The sequence below is a fragment of the Aethalodelphis obliquidens genome, unplaced genomic scaffold (genome assembly GCF_003676395.1).
Source record: "Aethalodelphis obliquidens isolate GAN/ISIS:26980383/991018 unplaced genomic scaffold, ASM367639v1 scaffold27, whole genome shotgun sequence".
In the NCBI taxonomy this organism is placed as follows: Eukaryota; Metazoa; Chordata; class Mammalia; order Artiodactyla; family Delphinidae; genus Aethalodelphis; species Aethalodelphis obliquidens.
The window spans coordinates 4,097,983-4,120,372 of NW_020837971.1; the positions used below are offsets into that span (position 1 = coordinate 4,097,983).

Consider the following 22,390-nt stretch of genomic DNA (forward strand, 5'->3'; position numbering starts at 1 on the left):
TTTCTCCATGAAGTTCTACTAATGTTATCAACGAATATATTTTATTCTAGGTTCTCTCTTTTTACTCAAAATTACATTACAGAACTGTTTCTTTCTCTGATATATGTCACTTTGGTGATGGAAATTAGTGTAGTTCTAGCCTTAGAAATGTAGTTTTATCATTGTAAATAACAGAAATTACAATAAAAATAAAATAAATAATGGCAACATCCCTTTAATGAATGCATACAATGTGCTAGGCATATAGGACATATATTATCTCTAGTCCCATAATCACAGTATATTTGCTCAACAAATGAGATGCTGAAATTTACCTTAAGGTACTTAACTAAGATAATGGTAGCAGAGTTGAAATCTAGACCCAGGAAAACCTGAACTCATCCTTTTCCGCCATATTTCCCTGGGTTGTTAACTATGCTGAGGACAAAGAGACTTCTGACCTCTGTAAGGTAAATCACAATCCTGCAGTGCAGTGTATTTCATCTACGTTGTATTCCATTATATTTGTCCTTCACGGGGTTCATGGAGGTGATATTAGATCTAATTCTTGCAAGGATGGTATATCCTTACATCATCTTAGAGAATTTGCCTTTAAACTGTATTTAAAATTCATATGCTCAGGAAACCTTCCCTTTGACATCAACCTCACCTTATGTTCAGACATCTTTATCTTGTTAGAGGTGATATCCAGCCTTGTGGCTTCAATACTGTAGATTTACCTGCAACCTTCATTCTCTCCTGTGTTCCAGGGCCATATTTCTAAGTACTGCCCACTGGACTGCCCCCACCCCAAGCATTTCTTCAGCAACTTAAATGCAACATTCCCCTTAAACTCTTCTCCCATAAAACAAACAAGCAAACCAATTTACAGAGTCCCTTGCTGGATTTCTCTAATTCTGCTTTTTACCCAGATAGCTCAGAGTTTGATGCTTTTCTCCCCCCAGGCTGGATATACATTATTAGGTATAAAAGATCGCTGTACCTTTAGCTTTTATCTCTTCCTTCCTAATATCACTGCCCCATCCTGCATCACTCCCTCATCCCCTTGTTTGTGGACCGCAGTCCCCTAACTGACCTCCATTCCTCCAGGCTCCACTTGTCAAATTCCCTGTTACTCTTCGATCAATTAAAAGGTTCTTGAAGCAGCATTTGGTCACGTTAACTATCCTTCTCAAAACTTGGATGAGTTTCTATTTCTGCTGCTTCAAACTCTTTGGGCAACCGCCAGGTCCTCTCACACCTGACTGCAGCACCTCTGTTATCTTTGGTTCCCATCATTCCCCAACTCTCTTCTCTCGTCTACATTCCCATACACATAAAACACCTTCACCTGTCTGACAAGCCTTTTCCACATTTGAACCTGCTATTCTTTTATTCGCAATTCAATCAGAATTTTTATATTCTCTGGAAATCACTTGTTTACTCTTGTAGTGAAAAGTTGAGACTGTTCATTTCTGAAGTATTGAAGTACAACTTACACTTCTCATTCATTTAGGAGGTATTGGTTAGCTTGGTCCTTGCAGGTAACTTTTCATAATGTGCATGTCTGTCATCCCCTCATAAATTGTAAACATTACCAGGACAAGGACTATTTCTACCTTTTTGTATACCTGTCTTGGTGATTAGTATATATCATTAAATATTTTAATTTCTTAGTAAATATTTTTTTAATCAACCAAACCTCTTGAGAATGTCAAAACTTTACTATATCAACATGATTAGATTTATTTCATGCTCATTTTACACTATTCAGTGTTTTCAACATGCAGTGTTTCTAAGTTTGAAAGATATGAAATTCCTAATCTTACATTTCTTCAAAAGTTGTTTGATAACAAAAGAAAGAAGTCTATTTTAAGAGATGTATTCTTAGAGATGAGAATTATTAAATCTCTCTAACTGTGAAAATAACCCAAATAGATAGGTGGTTAATAGATCAGTAGATAAATTTTTTTTTTCAACTGAACTTTTCTGAACAAAAACAAATCCTGTAAACCATAGTAATTGGATTAGGCTTTCTTGGATTTCTTTTATTTCATGAATTATCTGCTAAACTTTTCCGGAAAGTAATTCACTATTATATTGTAGCTTCCCCTCACCAGCTATTAGTAAGCTTAGTGCAAAGAATTAGAAATGCACATATATTTTAAAGGCAGCTAAGTCTCTCTGTTAATACACACACATACACAATGCCAGGAGGAACAGGGCCCGTGAGAGCTACCTTCGCCAACAAAGGGAATACAGTATGTGTACACAGAGCTGCCTTCTCCAGGCCCCCAAGCCTGCAATTAGTGCAAATGAACTGCGTCTCCCAGAGAGCAAACAGAGTGTCCCTTATGTGATCACCAAGTGTCCTCAGCAATGATCTCAGTTCACCATTAGGGACCCGCATCCAGGTCCTGTGCCACTTGGCACGCTGACTGTGCATGCACCATCAGTCCTGGTTCTGTGAATGAGGTCCTGTCACTGTCAAAAGAATTATGTCCTCCGTAGTGAATCTCGCTGTTTTCCTGTGAATAATGGTGCACTCTGAAAGCACCCCAGCGCCTAACCCCTGCTTATTTTGTGTGGGTTCACAGAGACTGCGATGTGTTTATCCACTCAGATCTTTATCTCTTTTTTTTTTTGAGGGGAGAGGCTTAATTTTATTATCTTGTTCCCAAACAGTATTGGTTTTATCTCTTCACTGGAGGTGCAAATTTCTGGGGCTATTTTAACTTAACCTTCTAAAATTAGATATTCCATTTATAAATGAGGGGCATTTGATCTTTTCTTAAAAGGATCATCAGGTGTGATTATAGAGTAACAAGGTAATCACCTTAGAGTCTGTAGCTATGAACTTTAGTAGTAACTGAAACTATACCATTGGGGGAAAAAATGAAATCATGATTAATTTCAGGGATGTTTTTCTTTTTTTTTTTTTTTTTGCGGTACACGGGGCTCTCACCGCCGTGGCCTCTCCCGTTGCAGAGCACAGGCTCCAGATGCACAGGCTCAGCGGCCATGGCTCACGGGCCCAGCAGCTCCACGGCATGTGGGATCCTCCCGGACTGGGGTATGAACCCGTGTCCCCTGCATCGGCAGGCAGACTCTCAACCACTGCGCCACCAGGGAAACCCTCAGGGATGTCTTTTTAAATCAAGGCAGACTCACTTTGTGATAAATCTGAAAGCGAAGCACTATTTGAACCTCTTTGTGCCCTCAGATTGATGCAACATTTTTGGAATCTTGCATTCAACCTTTTGTGGAGAGTTTTTTTCTGCTTCTCTGAGTGTTTATATGATGTATATGAGAGAGAGATTTATACATGAAGGAAGAAGGCACAGCAAAAGCAACCAGGCTCACACCGGGGTTTGTAGAGCACATACAGAAATGTTTGTGTCTTCAGGTTCTCCAGGCATTGTTAGAGTTGAAGCTTATTTCTAGTCATGGCCATCCATTCTCTCTAGGCCTGATATTCACCCTGTAGCCCATTTTCTTATCACATATTTCTCCTAATGGATGTGATTATAATTTCAGTGTGAAATCTTAGCTACTTTATTGTCAGACAAAAATTGCTCAAGTTATTTCTGGCTGAGGGCTGGTCTTTGGCTCTGAAGAGGGAAGGTCTCTGGATAAGGTCTCTCTGGGCACTCAGAGATAAGGGGATAGCACCTTTATCTTTTACTTCCTAATTGACTTCTTACTCTCATCAAAAAATACCTTGACTCCAATTTGGCCCCAAAGAATGGCACTTGAATGATCAAGATCAAGGTTAAATAAAGCCTTCTTTTCTCTTTCAGCGCCTTTGATGTTCCTAAAACTTCAGAAGGTGATGTTATGTTTCATGTAGTACTAATCTCCTGATTTTTTACAGAATTCTGAAAGCGAGATCTAAGAATTATTGTACATACGTGTCCTATATTTCATTTTATACCTTGCTTTGGTCTTTGAATATTTTCAATACTTGTTATCAATTTCTCTCACCCCAAAGTTAGTTGAAGATTTGGGGAACTTGTTTCTGTATGATAAATATCTTCAGAATTCATTACATTATGAAAACCACATAACACATACAATTTCAAAGATGTGAGGGTTCATTTTATTGCCATTATTCCAGTCTGCTTTTATTTTTTTTAATAGATCTTTATTGGAGTATAATTCCTTCACAATACTGTTAGTTTCTGTTTTACACCAAAGTGAATCAGCCATATGCATACACATGTCCCCATATCCCCTCCCTCTTGAGCCTCCCTCCCATACTCCCTATCCCACCCCTCTAGTTCATCGCAAAGCACCAAGCTGATCTCCCTGTGCTATGCTGTGGCTTCCCACTAGCTATTTTACATTCGGTAGTATATATATGTCGGTGCTACTCTCACTTCGCCCCAGCTTCCCCCTCCCACCCCGTGTCCTCAAGTCCATTCTCTATGTCTACATCTTCATTCCTGCCCTGCAACTAGGTTCATCAGTACCACTTTTTTTTTTTTTTAGATTCCATTTATATGCGTTAGAATACGGTATTTGTTTCTCTCTTTCTGACTTGCTCCACTCTGTATCAGTCTGCTTTTATTAAAATTAATAGAAGAAAATATGCTAATTAAGGCAGCACTTCTTCTCCCCTGTCAATGGAAAATAATTCCCTCTACTAATCTTTTTAGTAATTCTTTCCAGTTTAGTTTTTTATGTCTCAGGATTTCTTTCCTGTCATCTTCCACTCACAGACCTTGCATTTTTCTATTCTTATAATTCCTCATATTGTTCTTTTAATATTCCAAAGAACTTGTAACCAATTGTGGGTTTTAGATATAGATGAAAATAACCTTGAGGTATTGACTATGCTTTCTTAATAATTCATATTTCCCTGGTTAGCCTCCTAAATAGATGAGATCCAATTTCGTTACAAATATTACAGATAAAAAGTAATCTCTTTACAGGATTGGGAATTCCTGCTCTCCCAATTGATATATCATCTCAAAACTCAGCAGCATAGTTAATCATTACCCTAACTTTCCCTAATTCTTGTGTTTCTTTCATGGTCGCAAATATTAAAAGGAAACATTAGTTAACATCTCAGGAAAAAAAATTATATATATTTTTTATTTTCCACAGTGTTTAAGGGCCACCCCTCCTCATTCTCATACTGTATATAAAAAGAAATCATAGTGCATTTTTTAAAAACTTAGAAAAACTTCAGGAGAAGTAAGGAGTCAGAAAATACCAGCTACAAGTCAGTTATCAGCATGCATAGAAACATCTCAGAAGGAGCAGAAAATATAATCATCTTTGCTAACTGCATTGCTAGAGCAGTGGGAGTAGAAGCAGGAGGAAAACTACTTTGCGCTATATTTCTTCTTTGTACTTTTGGATTTTGTCCAAGTGCATGTTTTACTACATCAAAAAAAAGTAATTAGGGCTTCCCTGGTGGCGCAGTGGTTGAGAGTCCGCCTGCCGATGCAGGGGACGCAGGTTCGTGCCCCGGTCCGGGAAGATCCCACATGCCGCGGAGCGGCTGGGCCCGTGAGCCATGGCTGCTGAGCCTGCGCGTCCGGAGCCTGTGCTCCGCGAGAGGCCCGCGTACCGCAAAAAAAAAAAAAAAAAAAAGTAATTATATTTTTTCTAAGTCATGAGCAAATATTCACTAATCACTAAGATGCAAATATTTTGGCCCCCATAGTATAATTCTTTTCATTTGAGAAGGTTAGGGGAAGCAAGGAGAATTGATAAGAGCACTCTTTGAGCAGTGACCTACGATGTTGACTTCTTCCAGTCAACTGGCTACATAGAACGCAGGTGGCCACTGCATGACAGCTTCCTTTCTGAAGGCAGAATGTCCTCAATTTTCACTATAGAATATGATCTATAGTATGGCCATATCAAAAATCAGTTAGAATGATATTTTTCTCCTGTCCAAGATCAAGCCTGAAGTAATCACTCAAGCTTGATTCATTTACAAGAGCCTAAAGTTCAAATTCCAAGAAATTCAGCTTCTAGTAGTGAAACAAACAGCAGCTGTGACAGCCTCCACTCCTTCCCACCTCTGACTACAATACAGTAAGACTTTATATCAACCTAACAAGCATACTTTTTGATGAGATTGTTGAGTTTGCAAGAAAGCAAAGGAAACCTTCAAGCCCCACCACTTCCACCACCATGGTCACTACTACAAATGAGCAGAAACAAGAGTGTGGAGCAGTCTATTGTTAGACTTAAAAGCCAAGCTTGCCCTGACGCTATATGAGGAGACTAAGCTTTGGGCTAATATAAAATCGGGGAGCTATGTCTCTGATTCTGATATAAATCAGTACGCTCAAAGGTACCGGAGTGATGCCAAGTTCATGGCTCAGTAGCAGCCCCTGGCACCCAGCAAAATCAAATGCAGAACTCTGTAGGAAAACATACAGAACTTAGAAAAAATTTGTGGTTTCTGAGGATTATTTTCCCTCCTTTAAATCACTTAACACCACAACATGTTTCAACTGAGGAAGAAAAACTCAATTTGTGCAAAGACCTTTTAAAGAAGAAAGTTAGCTTTGTGTGTTTCCTTTTTTTTTCTTTAGAAATTGCACTGTTTTTTGAAAACACCTAATATCTTTCTTTTTCTTATTAGTTATCCATTTTATACATATTAGTGTATACATGTCAATCCCAATCTCCCAATTCATCCCACCACCACCACCCCTGCCCCATTTTCTCCCCTTGGTGTCCATACATTTGTTCTCTACATCTGTGTCTCCATTTCTGCCTTTCAAACCAGTTCATCTGTACCATTTTTCTAGATTCCACGTATATGCGTTAATATATGATATTTGTTTTTCTCTTTGTGGCTTACTTCACTCTGTATGACAGACTGTAGGTCCATCCACATCTCTACAAATGACCCAATTTCATTCCTTTTTATGGCTGAGTAATATTCCATTGTATATATGTACCACATCTTCTTTATCCATTCATCTGTCGATGGGCATTTAGGTTGCTTGCATGACCTGACTGTTGTAAATAGTGCTGCAATGAACAATGGGGTGCATATGTCTGTTTGAATTATGGTTTTCTCTGGGCATATGCCCAGTAGTGGGATTGCGGAGTCATAGGGTAATTCTATTTTTAGTTTTTTTAAGGAACGTCCATACTGTTCCCCATAGTGGCTGTATCAATTTACATTCCCACCAGTAGTGCAAGAGGGTTCTGTTTTCTCCACACCCTCTCCAGCATTTGTTGTTTGCAGATTTTCTGATGATGCCCATTCTAACCAGTGTGAGGTGATACCTCATTGCAGTTTTGATTTGCATTTCTCTAATAATTAGTGATGTTGAGCAGCTTTTCATGTGCCTCTTGGCCATCTGTATGTCTTCTTTGGAGAGATGCCTATTTAGATCTTCTGCCCATTTTTTTGGTTAGGTTGTGTTTTTTAATATTGAGCTGCATGAGCTGTTTATATATTTTGGAGATTTATCCTTTGTCTGTTGCTTCGTTTGCAAATATTTTTCTCCCATTCTGAGGGTTGTCTTTTGTCTTGTTATAATTTCCTTGGCTGTGCAAAAGCATTTAAGTTTCATTAGGTCCCATTACCTCCATTACTCTAGGAGGTGGGTCAAAAAAGATCTTGCTGTGGTTTATGTCAAAGAGTGTTCTTCCTATGTTTTCCTCTAAGAGAAAACACCTAACATCTTAAAAATCATTTGAAATTGACCACATACTTTTTGTTTCAGTGGGGAGAAATCATTTAGGTTGCCTGGCTGATTTAACTACACAATTTATTTAGTGTTCTAGGTGGTAGAACTCACTGATAAAAGTATATAGCATTTCCTGAATATCTACTATGTTCTGGTAGTTGACTGTTCTAAGCAATTTTATACATGTCTCATCTAACCCTTATAGGGAAGTAATGTTGTTCCATTGTACATTTAAGGAAATTGAGGCATGCACAGAGTGAGTTAAATAACTTGCCCAACAGCACACCATGAAGGACAGATTCAAACCCAGGCAGTCTCACACCAGCCTTAGCAATTATGTTCTACTGCTTCTTGTGGAGTATGTTTGTTGCTATCGAGAATGGCTAAGCAAAAAGAAAAAAAAAATTAATCTCAAATTATTCCTATTCTCTTTCCTTATAAGCTATAAATATGTTCCTCAATCTTTTTTTTCCCCCCGTTAAATGTTCTCTAGCCATGCTTATTTCCAAAGAAATAACATGAAGACAGGAGAAATAACATAAAGACATGAGATTTATTAAAATTTGTCACCGAGCCATTAAAAATATAAGTTGCAGAGCTCCCTTACAGGGTAAAATAAATTTTGGAAATTTAAATTTTATGACTGTTCAGAGAAGTAAAATCAACAATTTCCTATCTGGCTTTAAGATGTTATTTTCCCTCATTTCAAAGGATGGCAATTACAGAAAGCTGAACATTAACTGTAAGCATAGACTGTATCAAATGAAAATATGATTAAGGTATAAAATAGGCAATCTTCTTCTTGAAATGGTTTTATCTTGGTTTCTGATTATTCTTTAATAAAACTCAGTAGGGACATTCAAAACCATGGTATTTCTGATTTATCCTTAGTCTTGTATCCAAAAGGCAATGTGTTAGATACTGCTAGGGTAATAAACGTGTAAGTAAGGGGAATGGCTACTATACACACTGTAATATCAAAACCTGAGACTGGACCAGAACTGTAGAATTTATGCAGACTGTACTAAATGCAAAAATGCATATATTTACCTCTCTTCCCATTAAATGGTTTTCAGTCCCTGTACTATATACAGATCTTTGAGTTTTTCTGAATTTCTTATGGGAAGAAGGAAATTATTTGCTGAATCCAACAAAACTTTAGGGTAGGAAAGATGAAAGAAACTATATTTCTTAATTCTTCACAGCAATAAAAGTGTACATAAAACATGTTTTTATAGGCCATTGCTTATAAGACTGTATATTACCAATGCCTATTCTGTTTCTCAATGTTTCTATAAATTTCTAGGAAATACAACAGTCCTGGTCAAAGGGAAATTTTTCTTTATGATTATCATTCTTTATAAATAGGTGTTCCTTCTTTATTGAAATATTTTTTGTTTCTATTGTTATGGCAAAAATAAACCCCTTGCTCTGGTTTGTAAGGCATCTAAGGGACCGAGAAATGCAAAATGGAATGCTCAAAACATGCCAGTGTTTGATAAAGTCTTTTCACTTAAGCAGCAAGCGTCTTGGGGGAAAATTAATTTACATATCACAAAATTCATGTTTGGATTTAACAATAAAACCATGCTGAGAAATGTGTCTTAGAAGTTAAAAAGGGCAATTCTACATGACCACTGCTTAATCAAGAAATACCTTCAAACCACTATAAAAGTAAAACGTGCTTGGGGTTATTTGGCTCTTTCTCTAGTCAGAATTTAAACAGTCTAAGGTTTCTCAAACTGCAGATCTGACATATATGAGATCTGTGTTAGGGCACATTTGCATGCATGTAACTTTAAGCTGAACTCCATGGGGGGAGGGGAGTGCTAGCAGGAATGGCTACACATGCACCTTGGCTGGTCGGTAAAATCTGTTCTTTCCTATCCTTAATTACTAAAAGTATGTTTTGGTGGTACATCCAGACAATGGATTATTATACAGTGCTGCAAATAAATGAGCTATAAAGCTATTAAAAGACATCACGCAGGGCTTCCCTGGTGGCACAGTGGTTGGGGGTCCGCCTGCTGAGGCAGGGGACACGGATTTGTGCCCCAGTCTGGGAAGATCCCACATGCCGTGGAGCAGCTGGGCCCGTGAGCCATGGCCACTGAGCCTGCGCGTCCGGAGCCTGTGCTGTGCAATGGGAGAGGCCACAGCAGTGAGAGCCCTGCAAAAAAAGACATCAAACAAACTTAAATGTGTATTACTAAATGAAAGAAGCCAAAGCAAACTTAAATGTGTATTACTAAATGAAAGAAGCAAATCTGAAAAGACTCTATACTATATGACACTCTGGAAAAGGCAAAACTATGGAGACAGTAAAAACATCAGTGGTTTCCAAGAGTTAGAGGAGAGAGAGGGATGGAAAAGCAGAGCACAGAGGACTTTTAAGGCAGTGAAACTACTATGTATATTACAGTGGTGGATGTGTGTCATTATACATTTGTTGAAACCCATAAAACATACAACACCGAGAGTGAACCCTGATGTAAACTATGGATTTGGGTGATAATGATGTGTCACTGTAAGTTCATCAGTTGTAATAAATGCACCACGCTGGTGGAGGATGTTAGTAATGGGGGAGACAATGCATTTGTGGGGACAGGGAGTACATAGGAAATTTCTGTACCTTTCTCTTAATTTTGCTGTGAACTTAAAATTGATCTAAAATATAAAGCCTATTTTTTAAAAAGTCCATTCTGTTCTTAATGGGTACTTTCTCAGTTATTTATATAATACCCAACATATCTGATTTTTAAAAATATTAAGCCACATACAGAAGAAAGACATGTTATCTAAAATGTAGTGAAGTTAATTTCTATTCTCCTTATTAAGCAGGGAAACGATTGTAATGTAGCATGAAATGATAATTTATAGTCCCAGACATGGTAAATATTGGTTCGGTGGATTGTAAGATAAACTTGCCTAATATACTGTTTAATGAGTTGAATTGTTTACCCCCAAAATTCATATGTTGAAGTCCAAACCACCAGAGTCTCAGAATGTGATCTTATTTGGAAATAGGATGAGGTTATCTTAACTAAGTAGTAGTAGTAATTAGTTCTACTAAGTTTGGCCCACAGTCTCCTTAACTGCCCCTGACCCAGTACGACTAGTCTCCTTCTAAAAAGGGGAAATTAGGACCCAGGCATGTATACAGGGAGAATACCATATGAAGATTGTAGTTATGCTGCCACAAACCAAGGAACTACCATAAGCCAGCAGAGAGGTCTGGAACAGATCCTTCTGTAACATCTTCAGAGGGAGCATGACCCTGCTGGTGAACCCTTGTTCTAGGGTTTCTAGTCTCCAGAACTGTAAAACAATAAATTTTTATTAAGTCATCCAGTTTTGTTCCATTTTGTTATGACAGCCCTAGCAAACTAATACTTACCATTTGGCCCACAGTCTCCTTAACTGCCCACTGCCTAGCCTAGTGCTTGGCACTTAGCAGGGGCTTAACAGATGCTCAATTAATTAATTAATTACTACCATTTTCCTAGTACATAATATAGCAAGTATAATGCCCATTTCTTCCTTTGCTGACTGTTAAATAATGGAGTTTCTCAGACAGCTGCCTTAGGTACTCTTGTTTCCCTGTGCCTAGATTGTATACAATTCCCTAGAGAATTGTATACAGCTCTTTTGTGTCACTGAGTATCCTTCAATAAATCATTGTGGTAGTACTCTGCATTGTTATCCATTGGGGGGAAGTACTTCCTCCCCACCTCCCATGTTGTCTTGCATGTCAAAGAGGGTACTTAATTTTCACTCCACTGGCTCCTTGACTTATTCTGCCCAAAAGAGGTAGAGTGACTTCTCTGAGTGATACATCTTTGAAGGATAATCTGGGCCTCCTTGGCTCAAGTCCTCTTTTTATTTCCTCTTAATACCCTGCACGGCTCTTCCGGGAACAGGTTCTACCCCTGCATGGGAAGCCTGCCGTGGTTCAGTACTGCCTGTGGGTATATTAGCTTGATTCTGCATTTTACCAGAAGCCCTTGACCCTCACCATAAACTGCATTCCCTAGATTAGCCTTTATTAATAGTAAACGTGGGGAAGTTGTGGTTGTCCATTTGCCTTACTCATTTTTTTTCTCTTATTTTCCTCAAATAAAGAAAGTGGATGCTCCTTATTACTTACATTTCAACCCAATTCTCAGTAGCCTGATAAAAAGTTCTTTTTCTCTCCCCCATTAAGCTGTTGTCAAGTACCTTGCACATTGTAGGTATAAATTCATGTTTGCTAATGTAACAATTGATTGATTAGATAAGAATAAAGGAATGAATGAATAAATGAGCTAGATAAACTGGGAGAACATGGCTCAGTAATCTCTAGCACATCAATAGTTATAAATATAGCTATAGACATCTCCAAAGACTCTAGACTTTTTTTTTTCAGGAGATGTCTCACATTTCTCTTGAAAATATAATAGTTATTTAGATGAAGAAAAAAGTTTATTTGTTCATAGCTAATCTTTGACTTTCTCTGTTAGCATATTCTATATTTTCTCTTTATGCATTCATTTAATCCATTCCAGCTTGGCCTTCCCATCCACCACTCCACTGCAACTAGTACCACAGCTGGTAGCTAACATCCCCAGTGACCTCCATATCTTGAATTTCATTAGATTTTACATCCTAATCTTGCTGATGGACTGTTTAGAAGTTTTGGCCACAGTTAAGTGTTTCCTCCTCATACACCTTTGCTTGGCTTCTGTGACATGAAGATCAACTGGTTTTTCTGTTACTTCCCTGGTTGCTCTTCCCTCGTCATTCTCTCTATGACTTAAATGTTGGAGTTCCTCAGACAGCTGCTCTAGGTATTCTTGTTTCCACTTGCTGCACTGTCTCTCTAGGCAATTTCATTCACTCCTGTGGCTTAAATTATAATACAATCTATCCGTATGCTGTAGTCTTTCAAGCTGATACCCTCCAGCCAAGAACTCATTGACTTGACATCTCCATTGTGAGTTTGGCATGGACTTCCATCTGTTGTGCCTAAAATTACAGCCATTATCTTTCCCACTCCTGACAGAGTCCTGCTCCTCCTGTCATGGTGCCTAGCTCAGTGAATTGCTTTGCCCCCCACTGGGTTTACCATGACTTCTCATTTGTCCTTATCTGTACCTTTTTTAAAATATCATACCAAATCCGTATTCTACACTTTTTTTCAGTTCATAAAAAGAAGCCATGCCCATGCCACCAACGTCTCTGTCTCAAACACGAAAATAACTCCCCAATGGTCTGTAAATGTCTACTCTTAACACCCTCAAACCCCCAGAATAGCTAAGAGGGTCTTTGCGGAGAATAAAAACCTACTTGTGCCATCCCCTTGATTAAGACACATCAGTGCCTTCTCGTTACTCTCAGGATACAGTCCCAAATTCTGAGCGTGCTTTCTAAGGCCTACTCTATTCCTTTTTTATGTATTTCTTTCTCCCTTACTTTCCTCTGAAAGAAGTCACTTGACTCCTTTTTCTAGTCTCAGATTTGATAGCATGTTGGAAAAAGGGCTTTCCTTGATTCTTCATGAGGAATGTGTATGCGTAAGATCTCATCTTTCCCTTTGATAGTATTCATCGCACTTAAAATTGTTTAAAGACTACACATCTTGAAATACTTTGAGTTCCGTGAGAGCAAGGATCATGCCTCTCTTGTTTGCTCTTCTGTCCTCGGTGCCTGACGCCAACTGAGTGTTTAATAAATACTGATTAGGTGAGTATTGAATAAATGAATGTGTTCAGATCATGACCTTGCTTTTTAACTTTTCAAATGCAACACGACATTTGGAAATACCTGAGAACGGTACGCTTCACGTACTGGTAATTACATGCGGTAATAAGGTACAGCAAGGAGAATCTAAAAAGAGCAATGGTACCTTCTCTTGCTGTTTCTTTCCGGCACAATTTACAAAGCTTAAATCTGTATGAAGAATCAGCTGGGAGACTACATCACTAAGGACCATATTATTTTAATAAAATCTTCTTTTTAAGGTCAAAACAACAAAAGCTTGTAAAGTGTTCTTGTCCTAATTCCTAAAGATGCTTTCATATTGCTCTCTGAGACTGACGCATATGGGGAAAAAAATTAATCCAAGCCGTTGATTAAGACAAAAAGTACATTCTACTTTAATTTACTCATTTTAAATTACCTTTATTATTTTTAAACTTATAAATATAATAGCCAACTAATGCAAAGATACGTAAAAAAACTCCCACACCCATACAAATTTACTGTTTTTGTTTAATCAAAGTTAACCATCTGTTGTACATCTTTTCATCTTGTTTTTTTGTTCATATAGTTGTAAACAAAATTATATGCATATATCTAGCTTGCTGTTTGCTTTTTTTTTTTTTTAAATAGAATTAACAGTGTACACGTATTACTCTTCAATTTGGATTACTCTTTGAATAGTAATGATTAGCATCTTATCCAGGTCAGCAGGTTTTTACACTACATAGTTTTCCATGGTAACGATAACCACAATTTGTTTAATCATACCCTCATTGATAGGCATCCAAATCGTTTCCAGGTCTTTGCTACTACAAACAGTGCTACGGTAAATATTATCATATAGGTGTTTTTATACACCACCACCTTTATTCCTAGAGGTTATATTCTCAAACTGGGATTACTGAGTCGAAGCATATATGTACTTGTATATATTTTTTTAATGTTAATAGCTATGTATTAGGTTCCCAAACAATTGTGGAATTTCACGTTTCCAAGAGGGCTGCCTCACCATCACATTAACATTGTATGTCAGTAGTGTCTCCTTCCAGTTTCTGGGTTAAGCTGTCCCTACCACGCCTTCTGCTGTGAAGAAGCCATAGTGACCCTCAGTGCAGGCGGATCGGTTCTCTATTCTTAGCTACTTTCCAAGTCTCCGCCAGAGCATACTTGGACTTCTGCATGATGTGCATGCCACAGGGAAGTCTTGGGAGTAGTGTTTGCCAAATGTGTTCATCCATTTATCTCTGACACCCCAGTGGAGATTTGGAGCCACTCTGCAGGAAACATTCCTCCCAAAGTTCCAAACTAAAGTAGTTATAGGCCCCCTCTGCTTTTGGCTCCCTTGATCTTTCCTGTGGTTTCCCTCTTCTTACCATTACCTTGCCACACCCGAGACCAAAACCTAAATATAGTGGTGCTGAATCCCTGAATGAACCAGGGAGTACCTTAAATCTAAATTTCCCCTTTGAATTTCTCTCCCAATCACCATCTTACCTTGTAGGAAATTTCTCTGAACCTGAGCTTTCCAAAGGTAAGATTTCATTCAGAACTTTCGCAGGTTTAAAAGTGACTTTCTTTTGCCTAGATAGATGAATAATATTTTGGTAGAGTTAAGTTCTTGGGTTGCTGTACTTTTCTTTTCCTCAAGTTACTACAGATGTCACCTTACTGTCTTTGAGCTTAGGGTATTATAGATGAAACGTCTGATGATCTTCTGTTCCTCTTTTTTGTGGGTACTTTTCTTCAATGTGGAAGCTGGTAAAGTTGTTTCTTAACATTGGAGCTTGGAAATTTCACCTAGATGTGTTTAGGTGAAATAAATACTTCATTAATTTGGCCTCAGATTCAGTGAACCATTTTAATCTTCAGACTCAAGTGTTTCTTCATTTTAGGCAACTTATATTCTATTTTTATTGAGTTGTTATTTCTTCTCCATGTGGCCCTTTTCCTCATTCTGGAGCTCATACCATTTGCATGTTGGTACCCTTGGGTCTGTCCTCCAAGCCTGTTATCATTTCTCTTAAGGTATGTATCTCTTTTAGTTTTTGCTCTGTTGCATTAGTTTTCTATTGCTACTGTAACAAATTACCACACACCTAGTGGCTTAAAACAATGCATATTTTTTATCATACAGCTCTGTAGGTTAGAGGTCTGACCTGGGTCTCACTGGGCTAAAATCAAGATGTCTGAAAAACTGTTCTTTTCTAGAGGCTCTAGAAGAGAATCTATTCTTTTGCCTTGCCAGCTTCTAAAGGCCACCCCCATTTCTTAGCTTGTGTTTGGTCCCTTTCTATCTTCAAAGTCAGCACCAGTGCATCTCTTTTGCCATTCTTCAGTAGTCACATCTCCCTCTCACACTCGTCTTCTGCTTTCCTCTTACACTTGTAAAGACCCTTGTCATTAAAATAAGCCCACCTGAATAGTTGAAGATAATCCCCCAATCGCAAGGTCCTTAGTGTGATCAGTTCCGCAAATCTTCTTTTGCCGTGTAAGGTAAAAATCACATGTTCCAGGGCGTAGGGCATGGGCATCCTTAGGGAGCATTACGCTGTCTGCCACACCTGCATTGTGAAATGGTCGTCCAAGTTAGTCATCAGCAATAATTCGTTGAAGGATCGGTGAGAATGATGAGTGAAAAGGGAACACCAATAGGCCTACTGATAATTTTCAGAGCTGGTTACAATTGTGCTTTTCCTATTAGCCTTCACAGAGCTCATTCCCTGATGAGCGTAGTCCGCACTCACTCAGAAGTTACAGTGGCTCGAGTGACTAACCCTATGCTCTTGTTCTCTCATAGAATCCAGTGAACATGAAGACAAGAGTGCAGGTGCCTCAGGGGAGACACCCTCCCAGCCTTATCCTGCACCAGTGTATAGTCAGCCCGAGGAGGTGAAGGAACAGATGGATGATGCAAAACCAACTAAACCTGAAGAGCATGATGAATCAGACCCATTGCCTGATAACTGGGAAATGGCCTATACAGAGAAGGGTGAAGTCTACTTCATTGAGTGAGTTTCACACATTTCTCTGAACATTTCCACAAAGATCATAGTAGTACATAAATGATGTTGTAAATGGAGATGTGGTCAAAGTATTGAATTTCATCAATTGTGATATTAGCTTCCTTCTTTGTAAGAGAATAAGGGGATAGCACCTTAATACAATTAAAGATCCTAGTTTACAGCTATAAATCAACGAATGAGTTAAACAATACCACTGTAAAATTTGTTGCAGTCATGACTAAAAAGGCAAATCTCCATGTGATGTTATTATTGAATTAGAAATAGTGAATTTGTCATGAGGAAATGCTTACTCTACCCTTCCAAGACCTCCATGTAGTTCAAATGAGATAATCCCCATCTTTTAATTCAAATTGGTGGAAACCTCAACCATCATGTCCAGTGGTTTAATAGGATGCAACTATTGAGAGCAAAATACTTGCTAGTCACAAATGAGAGTGTTTTAAGCATTTGACCCTGAGGTCAGGTGTCAATAAAATCATGTGTTTGTATAGCTCATCATACTTATTTTTATTAAATTCCATTCTATTTGTTGCTTACCATTTTTATGACTTGGCAAGGAAAATGAAATGCTAATTCTGAACTCACTAGTGATACATACTCAATCTAATCTTTTCTTTCTTTAGGGACTTTTTTTCCCAAACTGAATTTTTATATATTTTATTAACAACATTGTCTAGCTTTCCTTTTCTTTACCTTCTAGGAGTAGAACAACTTTTTAAAACTCCTAAGTTGATCTTAGCTCAAAATTAAATTGTTGATGTGCATGAGACAATCAAAACGTTCATTAGAAAGAATAAAAACTAAAAATATTTTAAATGAACAACAACCCTTATTCCCTCAAAGTTGTAGAAGACTCAAAGAGAAAAATTAATAGAATCTGAAGTTTTCAGTGCCGATAGTAGATAAAAATATGTAAACTCTGACTATTGAGAAAAATATTAAAACTAGATTCCCTTTCCCAACCTGGAGTGATTTGTGACTTAGATCTCCATAGGCAGAACTCAATTGTGAAATTGGAATGTTACCACATGCCAATATTTAATTCTCACATGAAAACTTTGTAACATGTGGCCAAGGAAATACATAACCAGGTAATTACTTGGTGCTCTGCTTGACTCCAACATGGATGAGAAATGCAGAAAATATATTACCACCATTCACCTTTTGACAAATCTTATAAGTTTAAAAAAGAAAAAAAGAATAAGAATCTCTTGCATATTTCTTATTGCTATAATCAATGACCCAGAGACATCTTTTATCAATTAATTGGAAAAGAGAAAGTCTTATAGAATTTTTTAAATGTTCGAAAGTGTTTATATCAAAAACATAATTTTGTTATTGATAAGCATAGCATAGCGCCACTGCAGACCAGAAGTCAAAATATAAACCCTAGATGTGAGGTCATGCATTGGTGTTCAGAACAACTGATGTTCAGAACAGGGAGACTGATGACATACACATTTTTATTATATAATACAGGCGGAGTAAGACATGTGGAAGTAATAAAAGAAAACCAGCATGGCAAGTTGATGAAAAAACTGTGTCCTTACAGTGTTTCCAATTGCGATTATAAAAACCTCCTTTTTTATGATTATAATATAAACTTTCCCCTTTTAACTGTGTCAGATTTTGGGATTGTGGAGAAAAAGGACTTCTCGTAAGACAGAAGTTGTGTTCATGTTATAGTAAATGATGAGGCTCTGTCAGGACTTGGGAGAATCGACCAAAATGACTCTTATTAATATTCTAGTCAGTCATCCAGTGTCAGAATCCAAAGATTCATTAGATTTTGTTCCTGCTCTTAAATTTATTGTCAAGTTGGGGAAGAGAGAATAAGAGGAATAGTTAATTAGTAAACAATTGATTTTTGAGTTTTGTGATACTATTCAGAGAAGGATACGCTTAGCGTAGACTTAATAAAAGGAAGCATTCTAGGGAAGGTAAAATAACATAGACTTGAAAAGTAGGTAACAGGTGGATAGAGCACTCCAGATATAGGAACTGTCATTGCAAAGACCAGTGAGAAGACTGGTAGTATTAGCAGAGATGTTGAGCTGAAAAATTAAGACAAAAAAAAAAAAGAGACAGTTTGATTCGCAGTGAGAATGCTAATGCTGAGGGAGACTCATGCAGAGGTCAGGGAGAGAGAAGAAGCCTGGAGTAAGGGCTGAAGTGAGCATGTGATGGAAAGGTGATCAATGTAAGAGGCAGTGGCAAATGCCTGCTTAAAGAAGTCATTCACAGAACGGAGGCATCCCCTGGCCCACCCTTCACCAGGACCAGCTTGAGATCTGAGATCTGTCTTTTCTTCCTTCAAAAAGTTTACTTTGACTCTCACGACTCAGTGTGATAAGCTCAGGTGTCACAGAGCAAGGAGGAATCAGTGTCTTTTTCATCTGGTCCCTCATTTTCACACCATCACAACCTGCGCTGCCTCTTCCTTTCTCACTGACCTGCATTTCACTTTGCTGTACTTTTCCCTCAGTTAATTTTCTCCTGACTGCTGGCACTCTTTGCTCGGGAGGACATCTTTCCTTCCTAACTACATTTGACAAAATCAACATTTCAACCCACTGTCATTAATCTGTGGGTATCTTTGCTGTGGAATTCATAATGAATTATTATGTAAATTAACTCTATACTATAAAAGTCCCTTGGAAACAATCTGGTAGAGAAGGATGCAGGGACAGGAGAGGGACCATGATGGGGCATTAGGAGTTTCTTAGGAACTAAGTCATGATATGTCCCAGAATTTCTGGCCAAGAAACTTAAAAAACAAATATTATTTGTAGCATAAAAGTTTGCAGTCCTGAAGCAAAATCATAGTGAAAAAAGAAAATAAAAAGGGAAGGTAGAGTAAGTTAAGAGGAAGGTAAAGCAGAAGAAAAGGTAGAAGAGACAGAAAATTAGAGATTTGTGAGGTAAGGAGAGCTGATGATACCAGTGAAAACTACTCTGGTACGAATATTGCGAGAGTTGCTTAGAGTAATGGAAGTCTCCCCTGGTAGGTAACACGTCCTTACTACACTTTACTGAATCTTGTTTCCAGTGGAACAAATGTCATGATAAAATATAAAATAAGTGAAATAAAGGAGAAGGACCCTGCAGTTCTGTGTAAAAATTTATATATATATATATATATACTCATTTCTGAGTAGAAGAGGGGAACTCTACCTATGCTGAAGTGTTCATTTACGTATATATTTTTGAAATACACACACATATGTATACATACATACATACATACATGTATGTGTGTGTGTGTGTGTGTGTGTATATATATATGTGGTGGGTTTTGAGTTAAGGTAATAAGTAATTTCATTTTTTTGTCTTCCATGCAATAATGTTTTAAAATAATTACTGATTTACTCAGTATTGCAAAGTAGTTTATATCTCAGTACTTTACAAGTGCTGCATTTAGAATATGAGAGGAATTTTTGTCATTGTTCTCAATATTGAACACGTGGGCCAACTGTATTTCCCACACTCTTCAAAACTACTTCCTTTGCTGAATAATAAAGGCGGATTCCTTTTATCACTTACAGTGATATTTAATGGGAAAAGGTAAATATCTGAGAAAGTATTTTTAAACAACAGAATTTTAAATGCAGGTGAATGTACTCTTCCAAACATGCTTTAAAGCATTTATAATGTCACATGTTTAGCAATTTTAAAAAGGCTTTCAAATACATAACATTATTTAAAACCAGTAGTTTCCTTAACTCATACTATCTTTTCATTAATATTATCTTTTAAAATAGACAGTATATTAATTTTAAATTCAAATTAGTAATAATAGTTACCACATATTGAGTGCCTACTTTTTTCATGCTGTGTTCAGCTTGTTTAACAGTAATAGCTAGTATGTTAAGCATTTACACTTTGCTCATTTAATTCTCACTTTAGATAGCTGCTGAGGCTTACAGAGGTAAGTAGCTTGCCCTTGGTCATATAACCAGGAATTGACAAAGCCAGGATGTTTGATTTCCTTTTTTCAGCACATATTTATTGGGCACATACTGTGTGCTAGGAACTATTTTATTGAACCCTAGGAATATAGGGGTCAACAAAACTGACAAGATTCATGTTTTCATGGGACATACACTGGCTCCAGGGTCCTTGCTCTTAACTAATTTGCCATGGTGCGTACTTTACATGTATTATATCATAACCACCCTGTAAAGCATTTGAGGTACCCCCATTTTATAGGTGAGATATAAGGCACCCTTGGACAAATTAACATTCCCAAGGTCTTATAGCTTTGTGACCCTGCAAAGCCATTGCCATTATCCCATACTACCTCCACAATATATAAACAGGCATTGGCTGAAAAAAAAGTTTTATAGTACAAATAGTATTTGTTTTATAAGTTTCTCAGCCAGAAATTCATTCTGCAGAGGCTGAATGTTCCGTAAAGAATAGCTGCCACAGGATTAATCTGGGTTGACATGCTTTGGGAATCCCATTAAATTAGTTCTTTGTTTGGGAGTCAGTTTAGTTAGTGACATACAAGAGACTGCTATTGCTTTGGCAAAAAACAAAACGGCAACAAGAACCTATTTGTTTACTACCAGCTTCCTGAATGGCAGTGAATGCTATGTCATCTTAAATAATAGATTTTTTCAAAGCAAGCTTTTGAAACTGAAAATCACATCTGTGAAAAATGTCATGGCTATACATGGTTTCCCCAGTCTTTGTAAAGGCTGAATTTGCTTTTAAATTCTAAATAAGACACACAATCTGTTGCTTCTTGTGTTGCTGTATTTCCTTAAGTTTTATGTAAATCGCCAATTACCATTTTCAACAAATTTAGAACTTTCATTTATTAAAAGAAGACAAAATATTTGAGAAATTTATTGAAAAGAAAAGGCGTTTTTTGGGTAAAGCCTAATGCTTTCTCATTCGAGGCTCAGCACATACCAATGAGTCTGTGAAATCTTGTCTTGACTTACTCTCTGTAATTTGTATTACAATAACAGTAGATATAGTGAATATTTTTATATGTTTTTTTCTGCACAGGATTCTAGTGCAATCTCTAAACAGAAAATAAGTGTTTTAGACCAAACATTAGTATGCAACAAATAACCATAATATCCAAAACAATATTTATGATAAAACTGCTTTTAAAAATGTTTTCTGAACATATGAAAGACAATATGATGGCAAACTCATATGTTCATATACTTAATGAAATTTTAGGAATATTATTTAGGAAACAGATAACCCACTGTAGAGGCTGACAGTTATTTTTTCTGTGGATTACCAATGTATAAATAGAAAAGATAGTAGCACAATGCAAGTCTTGAACAAAAAAGCTTCTGCTGCTCATTAAATGTATCCAATCATTGCATTTAATAGTTCTTCCTTTTGAAATGATGATCTAGAGGGAAGACAAAAGCTTCCAGAAAACAATGTAATCATTCTGAGGATTTTATTGACTATAGTATAAAATGGAATCAGTCTATATTCCTCTAAAAACTAATGTTAATTTTTAAAAATACATAAAATACACTCAATAATCTCTATGATATTATTGATTCTGAACCTACATGACCACTGTTGGAACTTTAACATCCACATACATCTTGAATTGCTCAGAGGACTCTAAAATATTTACCTGGGCCTTGTTTACCTTGTTCAAAAGGTTATTATGTTTCATGCCATCAGATATTATTGAGTTCAATCTCTTATTATTCTTCTTAGTATTTCCCAGGATGAAAATACAGTGTATCAGATAAAGACTGAGATTCAGAATTGGCTTTTTTGGAGAACTTTTTAAATTCAATGTGTTTGTCATTGTTTTAACTCTGTTACTGTTTTTTAGAGAAAATGGAGCTAAGGAAAGGAGTGTATTTGATAATAAAAGTTTCTCATTCTACTAATCAGATTTCAGGTGATGAAATGTCATCAGTATTTGTGCAGTAGTGAAAACATTATTTTGATCTTGGTGTCAAGACAAAGGTAGGAAGGAGAGAGGAA

General features: G+C 37.2%; 1 protein-coding gene across 1 annotated transcript in view; it reads left to right on the forward strand.

Moving 5' to 3' along the window:
• Positions 1 to 22,390, forward strand: part of MAGI2 (membrane associated guanylate kinase, WW and PDZ domain containing 2) — a 610,224-nt gene that overhangs the window by 106,841 nt on the left and 480,993 nt on the right. Inside the window, exon 4 of the mRNA XM_027124164.1 lies at positions 16,186 to 16,396. Coding sequence (XP_026979965.1) covers positions 16,186 to 16,396 — 211 coding nt within the window. The remainder of the gene's footprint in view (positions 1 to 16,185; positions 16,397 to 22,390) is intronic.